Source organism: Mobula hypostoma, chromosome 6 (assembly GCF_963921235.1).
Source record: "Mobula hypostoma chromosome 6, sMobHyp1.1, whole genome shotgun sequence".
NCBI classification, from domain to species: Eukaryota; Metazoa; Chordata; class Chondrichthyes; order Myliobatiformes; family Myliobatidae; genus Mobula; species Mobula hypostoma.
The window spans coordinates 137,638,879-137,661,627 of record NC_086102.1 but is presented as its reverse complement, the minus strand read 5'-3'; the positions used below and the strand labels follow the sequence as shown (position 1 = coordinate 137,661,627).

Below are 22,749 nucleotides of genomic sequence, written 5' to 3'. Positions count from 1 at the left end.
ATCTTTCAAGAATCACGAGATTCTTGAACGGTTCCAGAAGAGTGGAAAATTGCTGATGTCATTCCATCCTTCGAGAAGGGAGAGAGGCAAAAGAAAGGAAACTATAGGCGAGTTAGTCCGTTCCACAGGGATCTGTGTTGGGACTGATTCTTTTTACATTGAATGTCAATGATTTGGACGATGGAATTGATGGCCTTGTTGAAAATTTTATGGACAATATGAAGATAGGTGGACAGGCAGGTAGTTTTGAAAAAGTAGAGAGGCTACAGAAGGACTTAGACTAGGAGAAAGGGCAAAGAAATGGCAAATGGAATAGTGTCAGGAAGTGTATGGTCATGCACTTTGGTAGAAGAAATGAAAGAGTTGACTATTTCCTAAATGGAGAAAAAATACAAAAAACTGACGTGCAAAGGGACTTGGGAGTCCTTGTGCAGGATTCCCCAAAGATTAATTTGTAGGTTGAGCCTGTGGTGAGGAAGGCAAATGCAATTTTAGCATTCATTTTGAGAGGACTAGATTATAAAAGGAAGGATGTAATGCTGAAACTTTCAAAAGCACTGGTGAGGCCTCACTTGGGAGTATTGTGAGCAGGTTTGAGCCCCTATCTTAGAAAGGATGTGCTGAAACTGGAAGGGTTTGAAAGAGGTTACAAAAAATGATTCCAGGATTGAATGGCTTGACATATGAAGAGTGCTTGATGGCTCTGGGCCTGTATTCACTTAAATTTCAGAAGAATGAGGGGTGACCTCATTGAAACCTATTGAACGGTGAAAGATCTTGATAGAGTGGATGTGGAAAGGATGCTTCCTATGGTGGGAGAGTCTAAGACTAGAGGACACCGTCTCAGAATACAGGAGCATCCTTTTAGAATGGAAATGAGGAATTTCTTTAGCCAGAAAGTGGTGAATCTGTGGAATTTGTTGCAACAGGCAGCTGCAGAGGTCAAACCTTTATGCATAATTAAGACAGAGGTTGATGGATTCTTGATTGGTCAGGGCCTAAAGAGGTACAGGGAGAAGACTGGAGATTGGGGCTGAAAGGAAAATTGGATCAGCTATGATGAAATGGTGGAGCAGACTCGATGGGCCAAATGGCCTAATTCTGTTCCTATATCTTATGGTCTTGAGGTCTTACTTATTCTTCATGGTCATCAACTTTACTGCATACTTCAAATTGTTAGCTTCAAGACAACCTGCATATTAATTTTATTACTAAGGTTTAATGATGAGTAATTATAAACAGATTAATGCGTAATTGGAATAATACTTAAGTTTTTCAGACTAAATAACAGAATTTTAGCTTTATCCTTTGACTCAAAATGTAAAGGTTGCTTCCCTATCTCATTTTTAATGAATAACTTTTTTCCCTATAATTTTTATTAGTCCCAATAGGTATGTTACATCAAGTAAAAACCCTCAAAAAATTAACATAGCATTGCCAAAGTTGCTACTGATGACACCAAACAATTAGAATGTACACACAGTGGCCACTTTAATAGGTATACCTGCTCGTTATGCAAATATCTAATCAGACAATCATCTGGCAGTAACTCAAAGAATAAAAGCATGTAGTCATGGTCAAGATTCTCTAACTGCACTCCAATGCTACACTCCTCATAGAGCTCAGCAGTGGTCTGAAGTTGCTAAAACTCCCTATTAGCTCTCCTGTGAACCTTGCTGACCGAACACAGGTCTGAAGTTGCTAAAACTCCCTATTAGCTCTCCTGTGAACCTTGCTGACCGAACACACAACAGTTTATACAAAGTTTAGAAACAATGAACCCAATCTTGCGAATGGTAAGGTATGATTTCAGGAGACAAAGCACAAGATCATTAACATTTTTTTCTGAATTAATAGTGTTTGCTTTAATGGTTCTAATTACATGAAACAATTAAGCGCAGTCCAGGCAACATCGTAACAAAGACAAACAATCAAAGCTTCAAGCTTGCACTCAAGAAGAGAAAACAAGTTAGTTTTAAGTAGCAGAGAAGGTGGACAAGGGATATGCAGAACAAATTCCTCAAATGAGGTAGCTAGGTAGCAGTTAAAATTAAACTGAGCTTCTTTCTGTATCGTGTTGCAAACATGTTGCAATTGTTAAGGCTATGGAACAGGTCACACTGTACAGAAAGAAAAACTCAGCCAAAATGTTAACAGATAGAAATGTCAGCTTTTGATGCAGGGAGAAAGAGCAAGTTTTCTGAAGTTTAAGAATTATACCAAATTCTGAAGGCTGCGGTATACTCAGTTGTAAAATGAAGTACTGTTCCTCAGGCATGCTTTGGACTTTATTCTAGCACTGCTGAAGATCATAGATATAAAATTGTGGGAGTAGGATGGTAAAGTAGGACATTGCTCTGGGCTGCACCCAAGTATCGTGTGCAAATGCTCTGTAAAGGGACCACCAATCTCTGTTTGCTTTCTCCAATGTAGAACACCATCCTGACCGATAGATGGTTCTACATCATACAAGATTCTGCAACTCCATAGAACAGCAGTTTGGACTGGTTTGGCTTCAGATCAGCAAGTCCGGAAAATGCCCACTGCATATGTGGCAGCAATAAACAGGGACAGCTTGCTTTGGGCGGCCTCTTCTTGCCCACAGATTTTGCTTGCAGAATGAGCCAGCATTAATTAAGACATTACTGAGTCTAATCCAGTTAAAAAAAATGAGTCATTTCCAACTACTTGCTTGAAAATGGAAATAAGAGATAATGACTTAATCTGTTCTAATTTTGATTGCAGCAGTCATTAGATGCCATAAAACTGGGGGAAAAGAACTTTCATGAAAACACAAGCCATGCTAAACAATTTACATACTCTGAAGAGAACCAAACACCGGTAGAGAATAGGGACTACAGTTATCCGGCACTTTCTCCACTCCTTAATATCTCAGACTGCAGTTCATTGTGGGGTGGTAAATCTGATTTTATTCAATATATGTACATCTTACCAATATAATCTTCCAGTAAGTGACTATTTAGATTTATAAATACTAAAGTTAGAATGCAGTTAGCAATCAAATACAAGCCAAGGCAAGCAGTGATCAAACCATAACATTATTTTGATTTTTGGGAACTAAATACAAGGACAACATCAATATCATAACAGCTCTATGGAGAAGTGCCAAGAGGATGTATGTCTCAGTTATGAAGACTAACGATATCTTTGCCCTTCAACCTGAAATCAGACACCTAAGAGAGGTAACTGCTGAGAAGAATACTATATATATGTAAGGATATAGAAAGGGAAATATATAAGCATGAAATAAATAAATAAAGCAAGTTCAAAATATTGAAGTCAGCTCATACAGGTTATCATGAACTGTCTGCACAGACTTTTCATATATCTTGCCTTTCATATCTCCTGTCTTTATGCCAGTTGCTAATCCTTTCCGTCTCCAAAAGAATTCTCTGCCTAAAGTGAACACTGCTCTTTCTGTCTCACTGCGTCTGGTGTACTCAATGGCCACTTTATTAGGTACACCTGTACATAAGCTTGTTAATCCAAATATTTAATCAGTCAATCAATCATGTGGCAGCAACTCAGTGTATAATAGCATGCAAACATGGTCATGAAGTTCAATTGTTGTTCAGACCAGATATCAAAATGGGAAAGAAATGTTATGTAAGTGACTTCGACAGTGGAATGATTGTTGACGCTAGATGGGGTGGTTTGAGCATCTCAGAAACTGACGATCTCCTGAGATTTTCACTCACAACATTGTAGAATTCACAGAGAATGATGCGAAAAACAAAGAAAAGAAAAAAATTAATTGAGCGGCAGTTCTGTCGGTGAAAACATCTTGTTAATGAGAAAGGTCAGAGGAGAGGCTAGCCTGGTTCAAGCTGACAGGAAGGCAACATTACCTCAAATATATGTTACAATAGTGTTGTGCAGATGAGCATTGCTGAATGCCAACATGACCGACCTTCAAGTGGATGAACTACAGCAGCAGCAGATCATCAATGTATACTCACCAGCAACTTTATTAGGTACAACAGTGTATATTAACAGTTTGTAAACAACAAACAGCAGCATTTCAGCTATAAATTCAAATACTCATTAATGGTCTGCAACCATTACAGGAAATTTTGACTGTGTGGGTAGATTGTATGTCATTTTTGGATTTTTTTGATAATAGGGACTTTCAGAGTAATACTGGTGTAATTAGAAAAATCGAGGAAAATATGCATGTGTTATGCAACACAATAATTAAACAAGTTCCTGTCTTATGACAAAAATACCTGGCGAACTGGGTCATTCAGGTAACAGCCAATGACTTTAACGTAGAGTTGTTTCTTTTCATACATGAATTCACAGACTTGGTAGCTGGAAAGAAAAAACTGTGATTACAAAATAATATTTTGAAAAATAATGCTTACAGAAGCACTTCACTACCCTCCAAGGAAATCTGCGTCATTGAAAAGATATGGGGAATGATTCAAACAATCTCATTACCTTTGGTTTGCTCTGCCAAAGACCCAGAAAAGATAAATGAATCAAGTGAACTGAACTGAAACTATTTTGCTTCTAAACTTACACTGAGCTTATGTGAAATAAATTCTAATGAGTCACTCTACCAACTGGGAAGAGAGGATGAATTAATAAATTAAAAAGTTTTGATTAAGGATGAAGTATGTACACACATATCATCTATAACTTTCCAATCATCAGTTTGAATAATACAGGGTATATTGTATTAGCCATAAGGGTTCCATGTAATTTTAATCAATTACACTACCCACAGCATATATTTCTACTCATTTGATTAAAAACATTGCATTTCTAACATCACTTCGTTATGATGAAAAGTCCACTATATAAGATTAATTTTGTTTCTTTCTGCATAAATTTTGCCTGACCAGCTGTGCATCTCCAGCTTTTATCTTTTATTTGTTTCCAGCATCCAGAGTTTTGAAGTTCTTTACATAACATTAGCTAAATCTTCTACTGTCAGGCTTTATTTTAATAATGCACTCAAATGTTAAACTCTAAACACAATAATCTGAATAGACTACCTGCAGAGAGAAAATTCTTCACAATGGATGCAGCATGCAGTCATATTTCATACAAAATCATGATGTAAACTTCATAACCTAACAGTAACTCCTTTGCTTGTATCTTTGGAAACAGCTCTACTTCCATGTTTAATGTCTATTTTTCCCTTTCCAGATTTTTTTGAAGACCCTGACGTGGAGTTACATGCTGACTAAGGTTCCTTGTGGGAATGGGACCTGCTGTCGGGGTTTCATAACTGGCCGTTGTTCGGCACGCCGAGGGCTCGGCTTAAGAGCACCGGTCACCTTCGGAGGATCAAGTTTTCGTGGCTCAGAGGATGAGGGGGGACCGGAAATCCGTGTCCGAGAAGAAGACCGGTGTGTCGCTGGAGACGGAAGATCTTTGGCTGTGTGTCAACAGACTTTTAACATCATAAACCAGTGAGTTGTTATTTCTCCCCTTTCGCTGTGAAATGGAGACATCGCTTTCTCCCTTTTTTGGGAAAGAGAGAGCCTCTGGTATGTCAAATGCCAGGTGAACAAGTAGTCCTTGGAGTACTGAAAGTCTGTTTTTGCTGTTGCCTTGCTCACACTTGAGTGCTCAGTGGTGGGTGCCGATGCTTTTTTTTTGCCAGTGGGAGAGGGGGGTATTGTTGCTTGCTGCTGCTTACGCGCGGGAGGGAGAGGAGCGTGGTGGGGAGGAATTTGGGGCTCTAACATTTAACTGTTGTTCATTCTTTGGGGGCACTCCTCTGTGTTTGTGGATGGTTGAGAAGAAAAAGCATTTCAGGATGTATATTGTATACCTTTCTCTGACATTGAATGTACCTTTGAAACCATTATACTGATCCCTTAAGTAATTCAGACATATCCATTCAGTCTCAAGCAAGTTTGGACATTTATAGCCATTAATTAAAGACACATTTTGTGACACAGTTCAGGTTCTGGATGCACTTAGGGGTAGATTGAAAAGAATGCGAATCCTTCTTTTATAGAATAAAAACAAACAATAGAAACTATAACCAATCTATTCTAAGGATTCATAATAAAATAAATAAATAATGAATATCAAAAATACTGTAGATGCTGGAAATCTGAAATAACAACAGAAAAAGCTGGAAATGCTTGGCAGTTCAGGCAACATCTGTGGAAAGAGGTTCTCACAAGGTCTAAAAACTGAAATGTTAACTGTTTCAATTTCCACAGATGCTGTCTAATGAGAATTTCTCTTAACATTACCATGAAAATGTATTGACTGAAAAGGAATTACTATTTCTAAACCTGCTCAATTTTCAAACATTTAAACGTTAAAACCATGCAAGACCAGCACCATTGTTTGTTCAAGAACAAACAATGGTGGTGTAGATGTGCTCAAGAATGAAATGAATTCTGATCCACATTAAACTTTGATTTGTTATTGCTAGTCTATCATTGGTAGAGAAAGGAATCATAAACAAATATTGACTATCTTACTGGTATTAATTAGTAAATAAATCTATTGGTTAATGCCAAGTAGTCATAAATTTAGCACAAAAATTTACCTGCTTACACTGCTCTAAAGGGGACAGAGTTAGTCAAGACATTGCTCACTTAGTCCAGAAGACAGAAAAGACTAATTTAGCCATTTTGCAGGAGAGAATGAATAAAGGCAACTTTTCTCAGCAGAACATGATGATATGCTCTGGGGAGACATTCTTTTTAATCCATTAACCTATCATATTGTTTTGATTGACCTGGAAGAAACAACAGACATTTGTAGCTGGACATATGATACTTTATCATTTCATCTGTCATTAATAGAAATAAGAAATAGCTGAGGCCTCTATTCATCCACAAAGTTCTCTGTCAATATGTAAATGACATACTTAATATTCCTTCTCTGATTCTTGTCCCTTAATCAATCCTCTGTCCATACTGATGTACTCCAATAACCCTTATTTTGTGTTATAACTTCTAAAGTGGGCCTCCATCCAAAGAGGGATTACAAGGCATCCAATGATTTTCTATGATTTGTATATTTTTTTAAATATCATGTTACCTTTTGAATTTAAGTAGATGAAAATATCAAGTTCATTAGCAGTAAAATTACTACCCAGAGCCACAAAATACACCTTTAAAGATTTCTTGCTGATGGAACAGGACTTAATAGAAACCATTTCAACACAACTCACAATGCAGCTTTCTCTGCCATGGCAATCAATCTGCTTTCATCAAACTGGACGATTCCTCCAGCCTGAAGCAGCTCTAGAAGAACCTAAAAAGACACCAAATCCAGTTAATATAATAAATAAGTCTTTTGTTTCTATACTGCACATGAACACAGTTTGAACATTCAGTTTTCATCAAATGTATACTGCGCCTGTCTAAAGATGTATAGTTCAGGACTGTTGCAAGGATCTACACATGGCCCACCCCAGATTCTCATCTGCAGTCTGCTTGTGAGGACATCGCTTATCAATTTCCACACACACACTGATTTTATTCAGATCCACTTCTCCACCAGCTTCTTTGGCCATGAGGCTATCAACTACGTTTCTTTCATCAGTCTCTTATGCATCATCCATTTTTCCACCATGAAATTGTGCACACAGGTCATGCTCTGCAGTTCTTTTTTTAAAGCGTACAGACCTCTTTATTTCTTCCTTCATCATCTTCCAATCATTTTACCTGCTATTTTTCAAACATTAATCTGCTCCTTAGTTCATTGCTTGTCTTTGCTTGCTTCATATGTGGCCCAATCAACTATTCTATTTTAATCAAAATATAAACCATATTCATTTGTTGCACAAAATTCTGGATCCATAAATTAATAGTCTCTACTCCCCCGGCAACTCATTGTTACTAATGAAGCAGCTTGTGATTTATTTCATTATGAAATGCTTATAAATCAAGTCATTGTTCCCAAAATAATTCAGGGATATTTGCTGTACTTAATATTTCCACTATATTCATTTCACACTCCACCTACTGCCTCAATTTACCTTTCTCCTATTCTGCTTTCAAACACCATTTTAAGATTAGATAGAGTTAACCCTTTTCACATTTCACATCTGTTCAACTGGCTACAATGAGTGGTGCTGCCACTTCATAGCTAAATGCATCTTTGCACCAAAAAGGTCATTGGCAAATCCAAACCTAGAGTTGGGAATCAGAAATTGAACCATGGGAATCTTGCAGTCTGGACCCTCTAAAAGTACATAATCCAATTGCACATCCCATTGAATCAATACCACTTCACCTGTTGCCTCTCAGCATGTCGAGATTCATCATCAGGACTACACAGGAACTCAAGAACCTGAAAGAGACAGAAGCGAACATTTTTTTAAGAGGTTATTCAAATGCATTATTTAAATGGAATAGTTGAAAATTTTCCTTGTTTAAATGTTCTCACCCCCATTTCCCATCACAAATCACTGACTCTTGCTTGAGACTGAAGCAAAATGAGAGATGGCATATCAGAGCCAGCTCACACAAGTGTAATGCCAGTTGTGTTAAATGAGGCAGTAAGGTAGGTTGAAAATGAAAGGCACATTCTATGGAAAAAGGAGTATTTATTGACTGTACTTATTTACTGACTCACATAAACGGGTGGATCAAATACTGAACTATTTTGTCAAAACAAAAGATTGGATAAGAATTTAGGAAACATCTAACTTTTCATCAAATTCTGAATCAACACAATTGCTTAGAATAACTCACCTGATCAAAAAGCATTCTGTTGACAAAGAGTGTGTTGTCTGGTTTTGCCAGCTGCCTTGCCAGAAAGGTAAACAGACACCCAACCTGTGATGGAGTAAAGTCTGAATTCTCCACCATCACCTACAAGTAGTAAAAAAAAAACAAAGAAATTCAACACTCCCAGTAACTGATTATCATGAAACCAGCAAATAATATACAGTATTCATACTAACATATTCATATTTATCTATGAAACCTAGAAATACTTAGAGAAATGTAGCTTCATACCTGTAACATATATCTAACCACCCTAGAAAGTGAATTTCAGATAAAACTTCAAGCCCTACTTTCATTACACTTTTTAAATCAAACTCCTCTATGGGATTTAGCTCAGTATTAGCAACCTTCCCTGGTGAATTAAGGTTGAGCAGGTTAGAGCAGTTCTCTTTGGCGAGACTGAGGATGAGAGGTGACTTGAGAAAGGTGAATAAGATTTCGAGAGGCATAGTTAGAGTGGACAGCCAGCACCTTTTTCCCAGGACAGCAATGGTCAATACCAGAGGACATCCATTTAAGATCAGTAAGTGAAGGAAAATTTAGGGGAGATGTCAGAGAGCTGGGTGCCTGCAAAGCACTGTTGGGGTGTTGGTAGAGGCTGATACAATAGGAACATTTAAAAGACCCTTAGATAGGCACAAGTATTTAAGAAAAATGAAGGGCTTTGGGCAGTGTTGGAGGGAAGGGTTAGATGGTCATGGAGTAGGTTTATATTGCATGGCAGTACAAGATGGTGCTGGTGAACCACGGCAACATGTTGCAGGTAACTGACAAAACTTTGAAATATACTTCTTTTGAACTATACTCAAAACAATCTGTAGCCTGTTAAATCCATTTAAATAATGTACTTTTGAAACAACTTAATGAACTAGCAATTTCACCAGCTTCTTAATGTATCATTTCTTAATGCATGCATTACTAAATGACAATAAAAGAGGACTACGTGTCTTCATAATCATTCTGAATGACACAGCTGACTTAACTTTGAAGCATGCAGGTATTGCACCTTTAAGCAGACGAAGGTACATTGCCAGAGCTGAAAGAAAGGAGAAGGTGGAAAGAATCAAAGCCAGACTGAAACCTGAGGAAATGAAATAAGTATCTCTTGTGGCTGGAGAACAAGATTGAGGGCCTAAGGGCAGGATTGCTGTATCACAGGGAAATGAGGAATTGCTGCATTCTGTGTTTCACCGAGACAGAGCTCACTCCAGATACACTGGTAAGACTCAAAGGCTTCTCGATACACGGTATGTACCAGACTGCTGATTCTGAGAGGGCAAAAGGTGGGGGTCTGCGTTTCATGATAAACTCTTTGTAGTGCTCTGACACAGCAGTCTTGTCACATATTTTCACCCCAACCTGGAAGATCTAACAATTAGGTGCCAACCATTCTACTTAGCAAGAGAGTGCTCTTCTGTGATCCTGACCACAAAAGGCCAACGCTAAACAGGCACTCAAGACGTTGAGTGCCGCCATTTGCAGACAAGAAGCAGCCTACCCCAACGCCTTTCAAATCATTGTCGGGGACTTCAGTCAGGCTTGTTTGAGGAACCTCTGCCTAATTATCATCAACATATAACCTACAGCACCAGGGATCCCAACACACTCATGATAAATTACCATTGGGAATATTACCAATGCTATATTACCATTGGGAAAGCCTACTGTTCCATGCTTAGACCGCATTTTTGAAATCTGACCACCTGGCTATCCTCCTCTGCCCTCCAAAACAGCAAGGCTCTGAAGACAACAAAGAAGTGGTTGCAGGAGGCAGAAGAACGGTTACAGGATTGCTTCAAGTCAGTGGACTGGACTGTGTTCAAGGATGCACAGGATCTGAAAGAATATGCCACATTTATCACGGACTCTAAAAACAGCCATGGATGAGTGTGTCCCCACAAAATCATCCAGTGTTCCCCAAGCAGAAGCTCTGGATGAACTATACGATCCACAATCTGCTAAGGACCAGATCAGTAATATACAGGTCAGGCAACCAAGTAAAATACAAGTAGTCCAGGTCCGATCTCCAGAAAGCCATCATATGTGTGAAGTGGCAATTCTGGACCAAACATGAATCACTGGAGGATGCTCGATAACTGTGGCAGGGCTTAAATGTAATTACCTCTTACAAAGTGAAACTAAATGACAAAGGTGAAAATAAGGCTTCACTGCCAGATGAGCTCAATGACTTCTACACTTAATTTGACCATGAAAACATGAAGGAACCTTTACCAATCTTCACAACCCTCGATGACCCTCTGATTTCAGTCTCTGAGGCTGACATGAGAGCATTCTTCAGGAGAGTGAACCCAACAAAAGCATTCACCCAGATGGGATACCTGGCCGAGTACTAAAAACCTGTGCTGATCAAATGGATGGAGTGTTCACTGAGGTCTTTAACCTCTTGCTTTGGCAGTCTGGGGTACCCACCTGCTTCAAACAGGCTTCCACTATACCAGTGCCAAAGAAGAACATGATAACCTGCCTCATAACTATCATCCAGCAGCACTTACATCCACAGTGATGAAGTGTTTTGAAACGTTGGTGATGAAACACATCATCTCCTGCCTGAGAAGCGACTTGGATCTGTTCCAATTTGCCTACAGTCACAACAGCTCCAGAGCAGATGCCATTTCAGTGGCTCTTCACTCACCCTGGAATTCCTGGACAGCAAAGATGCGTACATCAGGATGTTCTTCATCGACTACAGCTGAGCATTCAATACTATCATCCTCTCACTTCTAAACAATAAGCTTCAAGATCTTACCCCTAATACTTCCTTGTGCAACTGAATCCTCGATATCCTCACTTGCAGACCCCAGGCAGTTTTGATTGTCAACAACATCTCTTCCACAATCTCCCTCAGCACCACAAGGCTGTGTGCTTAGCCCCCTGGTCAACTTGATGTATACTTATGACTGTGTGACTAAGCACAGCTCCAATGCTATATTTAAGTTTCCTACCGTCACCACTATCATTGGCTGAATCAAAGGTGGTGACAAATCAGCACTTAGGGAGACTGAAAATCTGGCTAAATGGTGCCATAACAACTACCTCTCACTCAATGTCAGCCAGACCAAGTTGCCGATTATTGACTTCAGGAGGAGGAAGCCATAGGTCCATGAGCCAGATCTCATCATCATCAGCAGTGAAAACGATCACCACCTTTAACTTCCTCGATGTTATCATTTCAGAAGATCTGCCCTGAGTCCAGCACATAAGTGTCATTATGAAGAAAGCATGGCAGTGCCTCTACTTCATTAGAAATTTGCAAGATTCAATATGACATCTGAAACACTAACAAATGTTAATAGGTGTGTGGTGAAGAGTATATTGACTGGTTGTATCACAGCATGGTACTGGTAAATCAATGCCTTTGAATGGAAAATCCTACAAAAAGTAGTGGATATGGCCCAGTCAAACAGATAAAGCCCTCCCCTTTACTGAGCGCATTTACACAGAGTGCTGTCACAGGAAAGCTGCATCCATTATCAAGGACCCCCTCCATCCAGGCCATGCTCTTTTCTCACTGCTGCTATCAGGAAGCAGGTACAGGAGCCTGAGTACCCACAGCACCTGGGTCATGAACAGTTATTATCCCTCAAGCATCAGGCTACTGAACCAGAGGGAATAACTTCACCTGCCCCATCATTGAACTGTTCCTACAACCTATAGACTCACTTTCAAGCACACTTGATTTCATGTTTTCTTTATTTATTGCTTATGTATTTATTTACTTATTATTTTTCTTTTGTATTTGCACAGTTTGTTGTCTTTTGCACATTGGTTGTTTGTCCATCCTGTTGGGTGCAGTCTTGCTTTGATTCTACTGAATTTCTTGGATTTACTGTGTATGCCCACATGAAAATGAATCTTAGGGATGTACATGGTGACAGATATGTACTTAGATAATAAATTTACCTCAAACTTTGAACTAGAACTATATTGGGCATCACAACATCGTGGTGTGTTGCACTGTTCTATGTTCTTTGCTCAATGTTCACGTGCTCTGCTTACAGTATAATTTTCATCATGCCGATGACAGCTCACAAAGGAGAACAAAAATAGTTGTTGTATGTGGACTAGAAGTAGTTGAGAGGTATTTTTTAACCAACAGGAATGTGTGGTGCATAAATAGATACCAAGACTTAAATATTTCTAAATGTACCATCTACAAAAGAAACAGTATTAACATGTTGGGTTTCCTACCACAAATGATTCAACTGTTTCCACAAACCAATTTTTACACTGTTAAAGCATGTTAGAATTGTGGTAGAATACTCTCCAACTGCCCAAATGAGTGCAAATGCAGCAATGACCCTGCAACCCCAAAGATACTCTACTGCACCCAAGTCAAGTCAGTTGCACAGCAGGTACTCCACTTTTATTATTCACCTCCAACACCAGCACACTACAGCTTTAACGTATATCGACGTATGCACTGTAGTTATTTGACAAGCCTAATGCAACAGCATCTCCCAAAGCATTACCTCTAACAGCTGGAAGAATAAATGCAGCAGGCACATGGGATCATTGTCACTAGAAGTTTCCCTCTCAGGTAAATCTTACTGGACCGCGCAGTTTTTCCTTCATCAGTTTGCGTTCTGGAATCCCCAACATTAACAACACCGAAATTCTTTTCAGCACAAAGCTTGCAGCAGTTAAGATGGAGACCAAGCCTATCTAGTATAAATCGCCCCAAGTGGGCTTCATCAACAACCACGGCCTATACCATTGCAGAGACTACTGCCATTTTTTTTCAAAGAATTCTTACCTTGAGTAAGATATCCACAATCCTCTGCTGATGCTCCACTGCTTGCTTGTCATTTCTGAAGTCTTCAAAAGTCTATTGAAAACAAAGGCAGCACATTGCTGAATTATGTCTTATACGCCAAAATGAGTTTATGGAGGTTTGGAGAGAAGAACAAACAAATCTCCCTTATAATTTTTACATCACTTCCTTTTAAGTAAGGTTCACTGCATCCTAATCTGCTCAGGACAGAAGAAACATAGATCCATGACTTTTATTAATACTACTCCATAATTAAGGCACAAAATGGAAAAATTAATCTCTACAAACCTTTAAAATCAATGAAATTTTGCTCTTCATAGAAAATTCAATGAGAAAATTTTGCACCACTTTGGTGCTTCAACATCTTTAACAATTAAAGTGACACTTTTGAAGTTTACACATATTGTTGAAACAACATTCTGTTTCTGCTGAACAACGTTCCACAAACATACTAACCAGATAATATCTGTACTGCCTTTAGGGGATAGATACTTGGTCAAGGCACGAGATGCAACTTCTCTGCTCAACAAAATATTGCCATAAAACCTTTAACCAGTCTGAGATGTAATGCCTTTTTAATATCTCATCTGACACCTTTTGTACTTTAATGGCTCAGTTATTTTGAGCTATTGAGATATGAATCTACAAAGACCAGAAGAACCATGTTACCAAGCCAGCAAAAATATATTTTCAAAAAAGATGTAAAGAAGCTGCATTATAAGTGATATAATTTACTTGAGTAAGTATTACATTGTGGAACAAAAAAAACAGAATGCGGGAAGAAGTCATCGAATCAAGCAGCATCTATGGATGCAAAAGATACAGCTTGCCATTTCGGCTCCACAGTCTGCATCAGGCCTGTTTCACTTCTTCTTATATCTCATGCTCCCCCCCCCGCCCCCAAATTAAATACTGAAGACATTTAATTGAAGACATTTGCAAGATCAACCAGGATGTAGGCCCGAATTTGGTTTCTGAGTTAGCAGAAGTAATTGTGGAAACAAAGTTTTCAGAATTTTAAAAAATCTGCATTTCACTTCCATTCCATGTCCATCACAGGCAAACACATTCCTATCATTCAGCACGTCTACATGAAGTGCTGCCACAAAAAATCAACATCTATTATCACGGACCCCCATCACCCAGGCCATGATCTCTCCTCGCTACTACCATTGGGCAAGAGGTGCAGGAGCCTTAGACTCCACACCAACAAGTTCAGCAGACAGTTATTACTCCACAACTATCAATCTCCTGAACCAGCATGGATAACTTCACTCACAACTCTGACAAAGCCACAACCTATAGACTTACATTCATGAACTCTACAGCTCATTTTCTCAGTATTAGTTCTTTTTTTAATTTGCATAATATATCTTCTTTTGCACATTGGTTGTTTGCAATTCTTTATGTATAGCTTTTATATTCCTTTGTATTTCTTCATTTTCCTGTAAATGTCTGCAAGAAAATGAATTTAAAGGTGGTATATGATATAAACGTACTTTGATGTCCAAAAGCAGCATTATCTCAGAAGGTATGAAACACAAGTTATACCAATGTAAACAAATTTTGTTAAGTTTACAAGTTTATTAGCTCAATATTGTAGAAGTGTTTCATAACTTTTAAAAGTAAAAACTAAATGTACACTTGAAATATCAACAGCTTTTAACTGTCTAATTTTAGACAAATTAGTAATTTTATTTAAGATTACAAGTACACGCAGTCCTCTTTGTCATTTAGTAATGCATGCATTAAGAAATGACACATGACAAACCGACTTAAAAAACTAACAAAAATCACATAATTATAACATATAGTTACAACAGTGCAAAGCAATACCATAATTTGATAAGAACAGACCATGGTACAGTAAAAGCCTCAAAGTCTCTCAAAAGTCCCAGCATCTCACACAGACGGTGAACCTCCAGCGCCATCAACTTGCCGATGCAGCATACTGAAGCATCTGACCACAGTCCGACTCCGGGTCCGTCCAAAAATTCCGAGCCTCCGACCAGTTTTCCGACACCGAGCATCATCTCTGCCGAGCACTTTGGCCCCGGCCCCGGCAACAGGCAAAGCTGGGGATTTGGGGCCTTCCTCTCTGGAGATTTTTGATCGCACAGTAGCAGCGGCAGCGAAGCAGGCATTTCAGAAGTTACTCCAGGTGTTCCTCCGTGCTTCTCCCGGCTGTCTCCATCAAATCCGGATTGTGCACGGCCCCCTAGTTAACACATATCGATATTCATTCGGAACAGCCACGCGCGCTGCATTACGCCGCCATCTTCTCCTCCCTCCAAATTCAACCTTGCGCCTCAATATTTCAATATCCAGAGTGCAACACATGGCAACAAATGAGTTGAGACTGTCATCTTCGGCCATGTTCTAGATTTACAGTAAACTAAAGCTACTTAATCATATCTGGCCTCATCTCACCAATATGTTTCTAAAGCCAACTCAGAGCATGGCAAAAAATAAACTGGAATGTCAATGGAAAATAAAGTCAAGCAAGTTAAGTGAACGATGGGCAACCTGACATAGACCATTTTCTACTGTCACGTAAAATGATTCCCAAATATTATTTAATAGCTCTCCCAAGAGAATTATTAAAGAACATGCATAATAGAATGTAATGTCTACAAAAAGCTTAAGAATGAGAGGTATTATTTTTATTCATTTATTTATTTATTGTGATACAACGCGGTATAGGCCCTCCCAGCCCTTCAACCCACGCCACCCAGCAACCACCAATTTAACCCTAGCCTAATTACGGAACAATTAACAATGACCAATTAACCTATTAACCAGTGTATTTCAACTGCAAGAGGAAAAGTACCCAGAGAAAATCCACGCATTTATAGACGCCTTACAGGTGACGTCAGAATTGAACTCCAAACTCCGACGCCCCAAGCTGTAATACTGCTGCGCTACCATGGCGCCAGATCAGACGCAATATCGTCTTGAAATTTGCAATATTCTCCTCAAATTTGTAACTAAGACTTCAGCTTATACTAAGGGGCAAGATGAACTATCTCAAAGTTCTCAAATTTGTAATTTGCTTGATGAGAAAGCCTGGTTTAGTACATGGAACAATAATGCTGTAACTACAACAACTCCTCAGTGCAACGTCCTACACTCAATGAGCTTCAGCTGCTTCATCAATGACCTTTTTTACATGTTCAGAAGTGGGAGCATTCACTGATAATCTCACAATGTCCAATAATTCTGAGGAAGTAATGAAGATGATTGACGAGGGTAGTGCAGTGAATGTTGAATGCATGGACTTCAGTAAAACATTTCACTCAGAGTGGTTCAGAAGATTATGTCATAGTGTTTTGATAACTGGATCCAAAATCAGATTGGGTTATCAAGTGGTACTTTCCTAAATGGTGTTCGGTGACTATTAGTGCTCTACAATATACAATGCTAAGACCTCTGTTGTTTGTAATATACATTAATGATTTGGATGAAACTGTAGGTGGTTTGATTAGCAAGTTTGCAGATGACACTGAAATTGGTGGTGCTGTGAACAATGAGGAAGGTTGTCAAAGATAAAGCATCAAATACATCAGCTGGAGATTTAGACAAAGTAATGACATGAGAGTTTAATCCAGATAAGTGTGAGGGTTGCACTTCAGGAGGTCAAGTACAAGAAAACATAAGACCATAAGACACAGGAGCAGAATCAGGCCATTTGGCCCATCAAGTCTGATTCACCATTCCATCATAGCTGATTTATTATCCTTCTTAACACTACTCTCCTGCCATCAAAAGTTATGGAGAGAAGGCATTACTAACCAAGAACCTATCAACATCTGCTTTCAATATACCCAATAACTAGCTGCCACAGTTATCTGCAGCAATGAATTGCACATATTCACCATACTCTGACTAATGAAATTCCTCCTAACCTTTGTTCTAAAGGGACGTCCTTGTAAATGGCAGGAACTTTGGGAATCTGATGTACAGAGGGATCTTAGGGTGCAAGTCCATAGCTCCCTGTAAGTATTCGGGTGGTAAAGAAGGTGCACGGCAGGTTTACCCTCATCGCTTAAGACACAGATGGCAAGCCGTGGTACAATAGACAATAGGTGCAGGAGTAGGCCATTCAGCCCTTCAAGCCAGCACCGCCATTCACTGCGATCATAGCTGATCATCCACAATCAGTACCCTCTTCCTGCCTTCTCCCCATATCCCTTGACTCTGCTATCTTTAAGAGCTCTAACTCTTTCTTGAAAGAATCCAGAGAATTGGCCTCCACTGCCTTCTGAGGCAGAGCATTCCACAGAACCACAACCCTGTGTGAAAAAGTTTTACCTCAACTCCATTCTAAATGGTCTACCCCTTATTCTTAAACTGTGGCCTCTGGTTCTGGACTCCCCCAACATCTGGAACATGCGTCCTGCCTCTAGCGTGTCCAATCCCTTAATAATCTTATATGTTTCAATCAGATCCCCCCTCATCCTTCTAAATTCCAGTGTATACAAGCCGAGTCGCTCCAATCTTTCAACATATTTACAGTCCCGCCATCCTGGGAATTAACCTCGTGAACCTACACTGCACTCCCTCAATAGCAAGAATGTCCTTCCTCAAATTTGGAGACCAAAACTGCACACAATACTCCAGGTGTGGTCTCATCAGGGCCCTATACAACTGCAGAAGGACCTCTTTGCTCCTATACTCAACTCCCCTTGTTATGAAGGCCAATATGTCATTAGCTTTCTTCACAGCCTGCTGTACCTGCATGCTTACTAGACTAATGAACAAGGACACCTAGATCTCGTTGTACTTCCCCTTTTCCTAACTTGACACCATTCAGATAGTAATCTGCCTTCCTGTTCTTGCCACCAAAGTGGATAACCTCACACTTATCCACATTAAACTGCATCTGCCATGCACCTGCCCACTCACCCAAACTGTCCAAGTCACCCTGCATTCTCATAACATCCTCCTCACATTTCACACTGCCACCCAGCTTTGTGTCATAAGCAAATTTGATAATGTTACTTTTAATCCCTTCATCTAAATCATTAATGAATATTGTAAATAGCTGCGGTCCCAGCACCGAGTCTTGCGGTACCCCACTAGTCACTGCCTGCCATCCTGAAAAGGACCCATTAATCCCTACTCTTTTATACAACTGTATAAAACTTCAGTTGAGCCACATTTGGAGTATTGAGGCTGTTCCAGATGCGATATTACAGAAATAACTTGGAGTAATAGAACATAAAACAGGCTATTTGTCTCATCACTTCCATCCCAATCATTGGTCACTGAACAATAATAATCCCATCTTCCAGAAAACGGTCCATAGTACCCTATTCCTAGGCGATTCAAGTGCTTGTCTCAAAAGTGCTATCAGCAACTCTGCTTTCACCACTCTCAGGCAGAATACTCTAGACATATCATTCTCTTGGTGAAAAAAGAGAATGCGAGGGGGGGATACTCATGGATTAAGGACAAGGGGCAAATAGGGGCACAACCAAAGACAAGTTCCTCTCCAATTTCTATATTAGCCCTGTAGGAAAATATCAGTGGTCCTTCACCAGAGCTGGGTCAATCTATCTATCCATCAGAAATATGGGAATACCTATGCCAGGAGTATTGTTGTAGTTCATTACAGCAGGTCACTACTACCTTCCTAAGGGCAATTAGATAAGAGCGTTTACCAAAAAAAAATCAATTTGGGTTAAGTCAAGAACAACAGTGTGAAAACATAAGGAGTTATTTGTAAGCCAGCGAAACCATAACAGTAATAGGGTATATATCAGAAAATTAGACATGTATGTAGCAAGGGTAATACTGTAATTGTGGGGAGATGAGGGTTTAAATTTAAAATCTAAGTTAGCAGTGATAGTGTTTTAAAGAGTAGCTTTATTTCACATACAGTGAAACGCACAGAGGATAAATTCAAGGTGAGTTTAAGTATGAAGGATGAATTCATATCTAGTATTTAGTTGGTGGAAAGAAACTCAATACAGCACAAACCCTGTAAAACAACCCCACAGGTTTACTAGAACTCCCATAAAATTAAAACTCTGAAATGACTTTAAACAACAACTAATTATGTGTATTAATGACTAACACACATGCAGATTTCCAATTATCTTGTGAGTGAACATGCCGTTCAACATGATGCAAGTCTAAATGAACTAAGAAAACCTGAATCCATTGTTTGAGCAAAAGCAGCTGAGCCACTTGTAGATTTTGGCTGCCTCAGGCTACAGGAGGACTAAATTTAAAAAAGGTATACTTGCCTCATGATACTTAGCCCCTTAGATAAAATGTACAACGAACTGGGGAAAACAACTTAAAAAGGCTTGTACGAGCTGGATGTAATTCAGCTCATGAACAGAACCCTCGGAATCAAATATCTGCTGAAGTACAGGGCCAGCATTGAATTGACAGTGGAATTTGCATTTACTGTCATATGCACAAGTCCATGTATGCGAAGGTGGAATGAAAAGCCTACCTGTAGCAACATCACAGCCACATAACATCAGAAACTTAACTTACACAAAAATTGAAACAAATTAAACAAAATTATACGATACTACGTTTGTAATTGATAGTGGCAACACTCATAATTAAAATGTCGACTACACTGAGTGTGGGCCCATAATTTTAAGAATAATCACTTGTTAGCTGATGTTCTATGAACAGGATTCATCGCATTCAATATTGTGGATTCAAGTCCAGCCTGAAGCATAAGACTCCACCTTGGTCCAAGGAAATGGTGTACTAGAAGAAGCAGCATCTTTCAGATCAACATTAAACAATAAACTGTTTTCTCAGGTAGATGCATAAAATTCTTTGAAGAACTGTTACTTTGGCATTAAGGGTAAAATCACTTATAAACAGTTTATCTGTCATCGTCTCATTGCTGGCAGTATAATCCTATTGTGTGCTGCCACATTTCTCACATTACAATAGGGAATACATTACAAAATTATCTTATGGCTATAAACAGATAAATTAGTCCCAAAATGCAAGACAAAGAGATGTGCATTACTCTCATCAGCTAAAGAAAAACTGCAAGTAAACACCGCAACATAAGCAACGAAGAATTAAAGATTTGTTGTAGATGAAAAATAGTTCTTGATGTTTTGTTTAATAAACCACCAGTAAAACAAATTCTGAACACACTCTTAATGAAACTGAAATTGCTAAAGTAGAAGTACTGTACCAGAGCCAAAACATTAAGAAACTCTCGAGTATCGAAGTGAAGGAGTGTCCTAATTTGAGGGTACAGTTCTTCATCAGAAGCTACTTCAGTTGAGTGCAAACGGATCAGAAACTCAAAGACCTGAAACAAATCAAAAACAGGAAAATATCTATCAAAGAGATAATGTAAATTAGCATCATTCAAATACACTTTTACATAAATGTGACATAGAAAGCCTTTTTGTTCTCAACAAATCTTTTGGAGCACAGGAGATGCATTTATAAACAGCAGTAGAACATTTTTAATGAGCTGTGTGCATAAAACCCAGGCTTATGGCTGATGTATAATTGCTCTAGTTGAAGCATTGAATAGACAGCAAATCCTGCAGAGTATCACAGAGCACAACTTCAAAATTAATTAAAAATAAATCGACCAATACAGGGGAAGCACAAGGTCCAGGATAACTCTAAGTTCTCTGTGAGAAAGATTCACAGTATGCTGAGGGCTAAATCTGAGGTGTTCAACATCAGCAATCCATAATTAAACAAGTCCAGGTATGACTTAAGGAAGGTTACTGTGAGTGCAAAAAGGCAACTCTGAGTGAAACTGAAGACAGAATTGGTGCACAATAGCTGTGGCAGTGTTTGCATGCCATTATTTACGAAAAGGCTATACATAACAGCAAAACTGGCTATGATGCTTCAGTCTCCGGTGAGCGCAACACCTTTTATGCATGCTTTGAAAGGGAGAATAACACTACATTTGTGCAAGTACCCACGTCTATCTCAGAGGCCAATGTCAGAACATCCTTCAAGAGGGTGAAGCCCTTGCAAGACGTCAGGTCATGATGCCATACCTGCCCGGGTACTGAAAAATCTGTGCCAGCCAACTGGCCAGAGGGTTTAAAAATATCTTCGACCTCTCACTGTTGCAGTGTGAGGATCCCACCTGCTTCAAAAGGCAACAATCTTTCTAGTACCTTTAGTGCTCAAAAGAGCAAGGTATGCTGTCTCAATGACTATTGCCTAGTAGCACTCACATCTACCATAATGAAGTGCTTCAAGAGATAGGTTAATGAAATCCTGCCTGAACAAGGACCCAGAGCCACTGCAATTTGCCTACCATCACAATGGGTCTACAGTAGACTCAGTCACACTGGCTCCCCACTCTGTGTTACAGCTACCTAGACAACTATAAAACACATGCCAGTCCACTGTTTATCAATTTGAGCTGGACCTTCACCATCATCGTTCCCTCATGACTAATAATCCCAGTACCACGTGCCTCTGTATCTCCCTCTGCAACAAGTATACTCCTTTGGATATTGCTGAAGGGGATGACAGATCAGGGCACAGTAGCAGCAACCAGACCAGTGGCACTGCAGCTGACTTTGAGGCTCAGCAGGGAAGGGTAAAGTCAGGTAAAGCAATAGAGATAGGAATCTTGATAGTTAGGGTTCTAGTCAGGAGACTCTGATCGCAAAAGAGTCGAGTATGTCTCAGAGCGGTTGCAGAATATTCTCAAGAGGGAGAGTGAACCGCCAGAGGTTGTGGTGTACATTGGCACCAATGACATAAGGAGAAAGGGGGAAGAGGTCTTGTGCAGTGGGTACAGGGAGTTAGGGAACAGGCTGAAAGTTATGTCCTCCAGCAATCACTGGATTACTTGCAATACCATGTGCTAGTCAGAGCAGGAATAGGATGTTAGGACAGATGAATGAATGGCTGAGAAATTGATTCGGGGGCAGAGTTTCAGATTTCTGGATCACTGGGATCTCCTCAAGGTTTAAAATTCAAAATAAAATTTATTACCAGATTACGTACATGTTACTAGATACAACCCTGACATTCTTTTTCTGCTGGCATATTGAGCAAACCTTTAGAACAGTAACTGTAAACATCAGCAACTTAACTGTACGCAAACTACACAAATGCAGATATAAATAAATGACAATAAATAATGAGCAGGAAATAACATATGGCAGAGTCTTTAAATGAGTGTAGCTATTCTCTTTTGTTCAAGAGCCTGATAGTTAAAGGGTAGTAACTGTTCTTGAACCTGGT

The 22,749-nt window shown here is 39.3% G+C and overlaps 1 protein-coding gene across 2 annotated transcripts in view; it reads right to left on the bottom strand.

Moving 5' to 3' along the window:
• Positions 1-22,749, bottom strand: part of vps8 (VPS8 subunit of CORVET complex) — a 682,661-nt gene that overhangs the window by 512,151 nt on the left and 147,761 nt on the right. For both annotated transcript variants that reach the window (XM_063051804.1, XM_063051802.1), the window contains 6 exons: positions 20,708-20,827; positions 13,510-13,581; positions 8,700-8,819; positions 8,239-8,295; positions 7,172-7,254; positions 4,248-4,332 (listed from right to left, as the gene is read on the bottom strand). In XM_063051804.1, the coding sequence (XP_062907874.1) occupies positions 4,248-4,332; positions 7,172-7,254; positions 8,239-8,295; positions 8,700-8,819; positions 13,510-13,581; positions 20,708-20,827 (537 nt within the window). The remainder of the gene's footprint in view (positions 1-4,247; positions 4,333-7,171; positions 7,255-8,238; positions 8,296-8,699; positions 8,820-13,509; positions 13,582-20,707; positions 20,828-22,749) is intronic.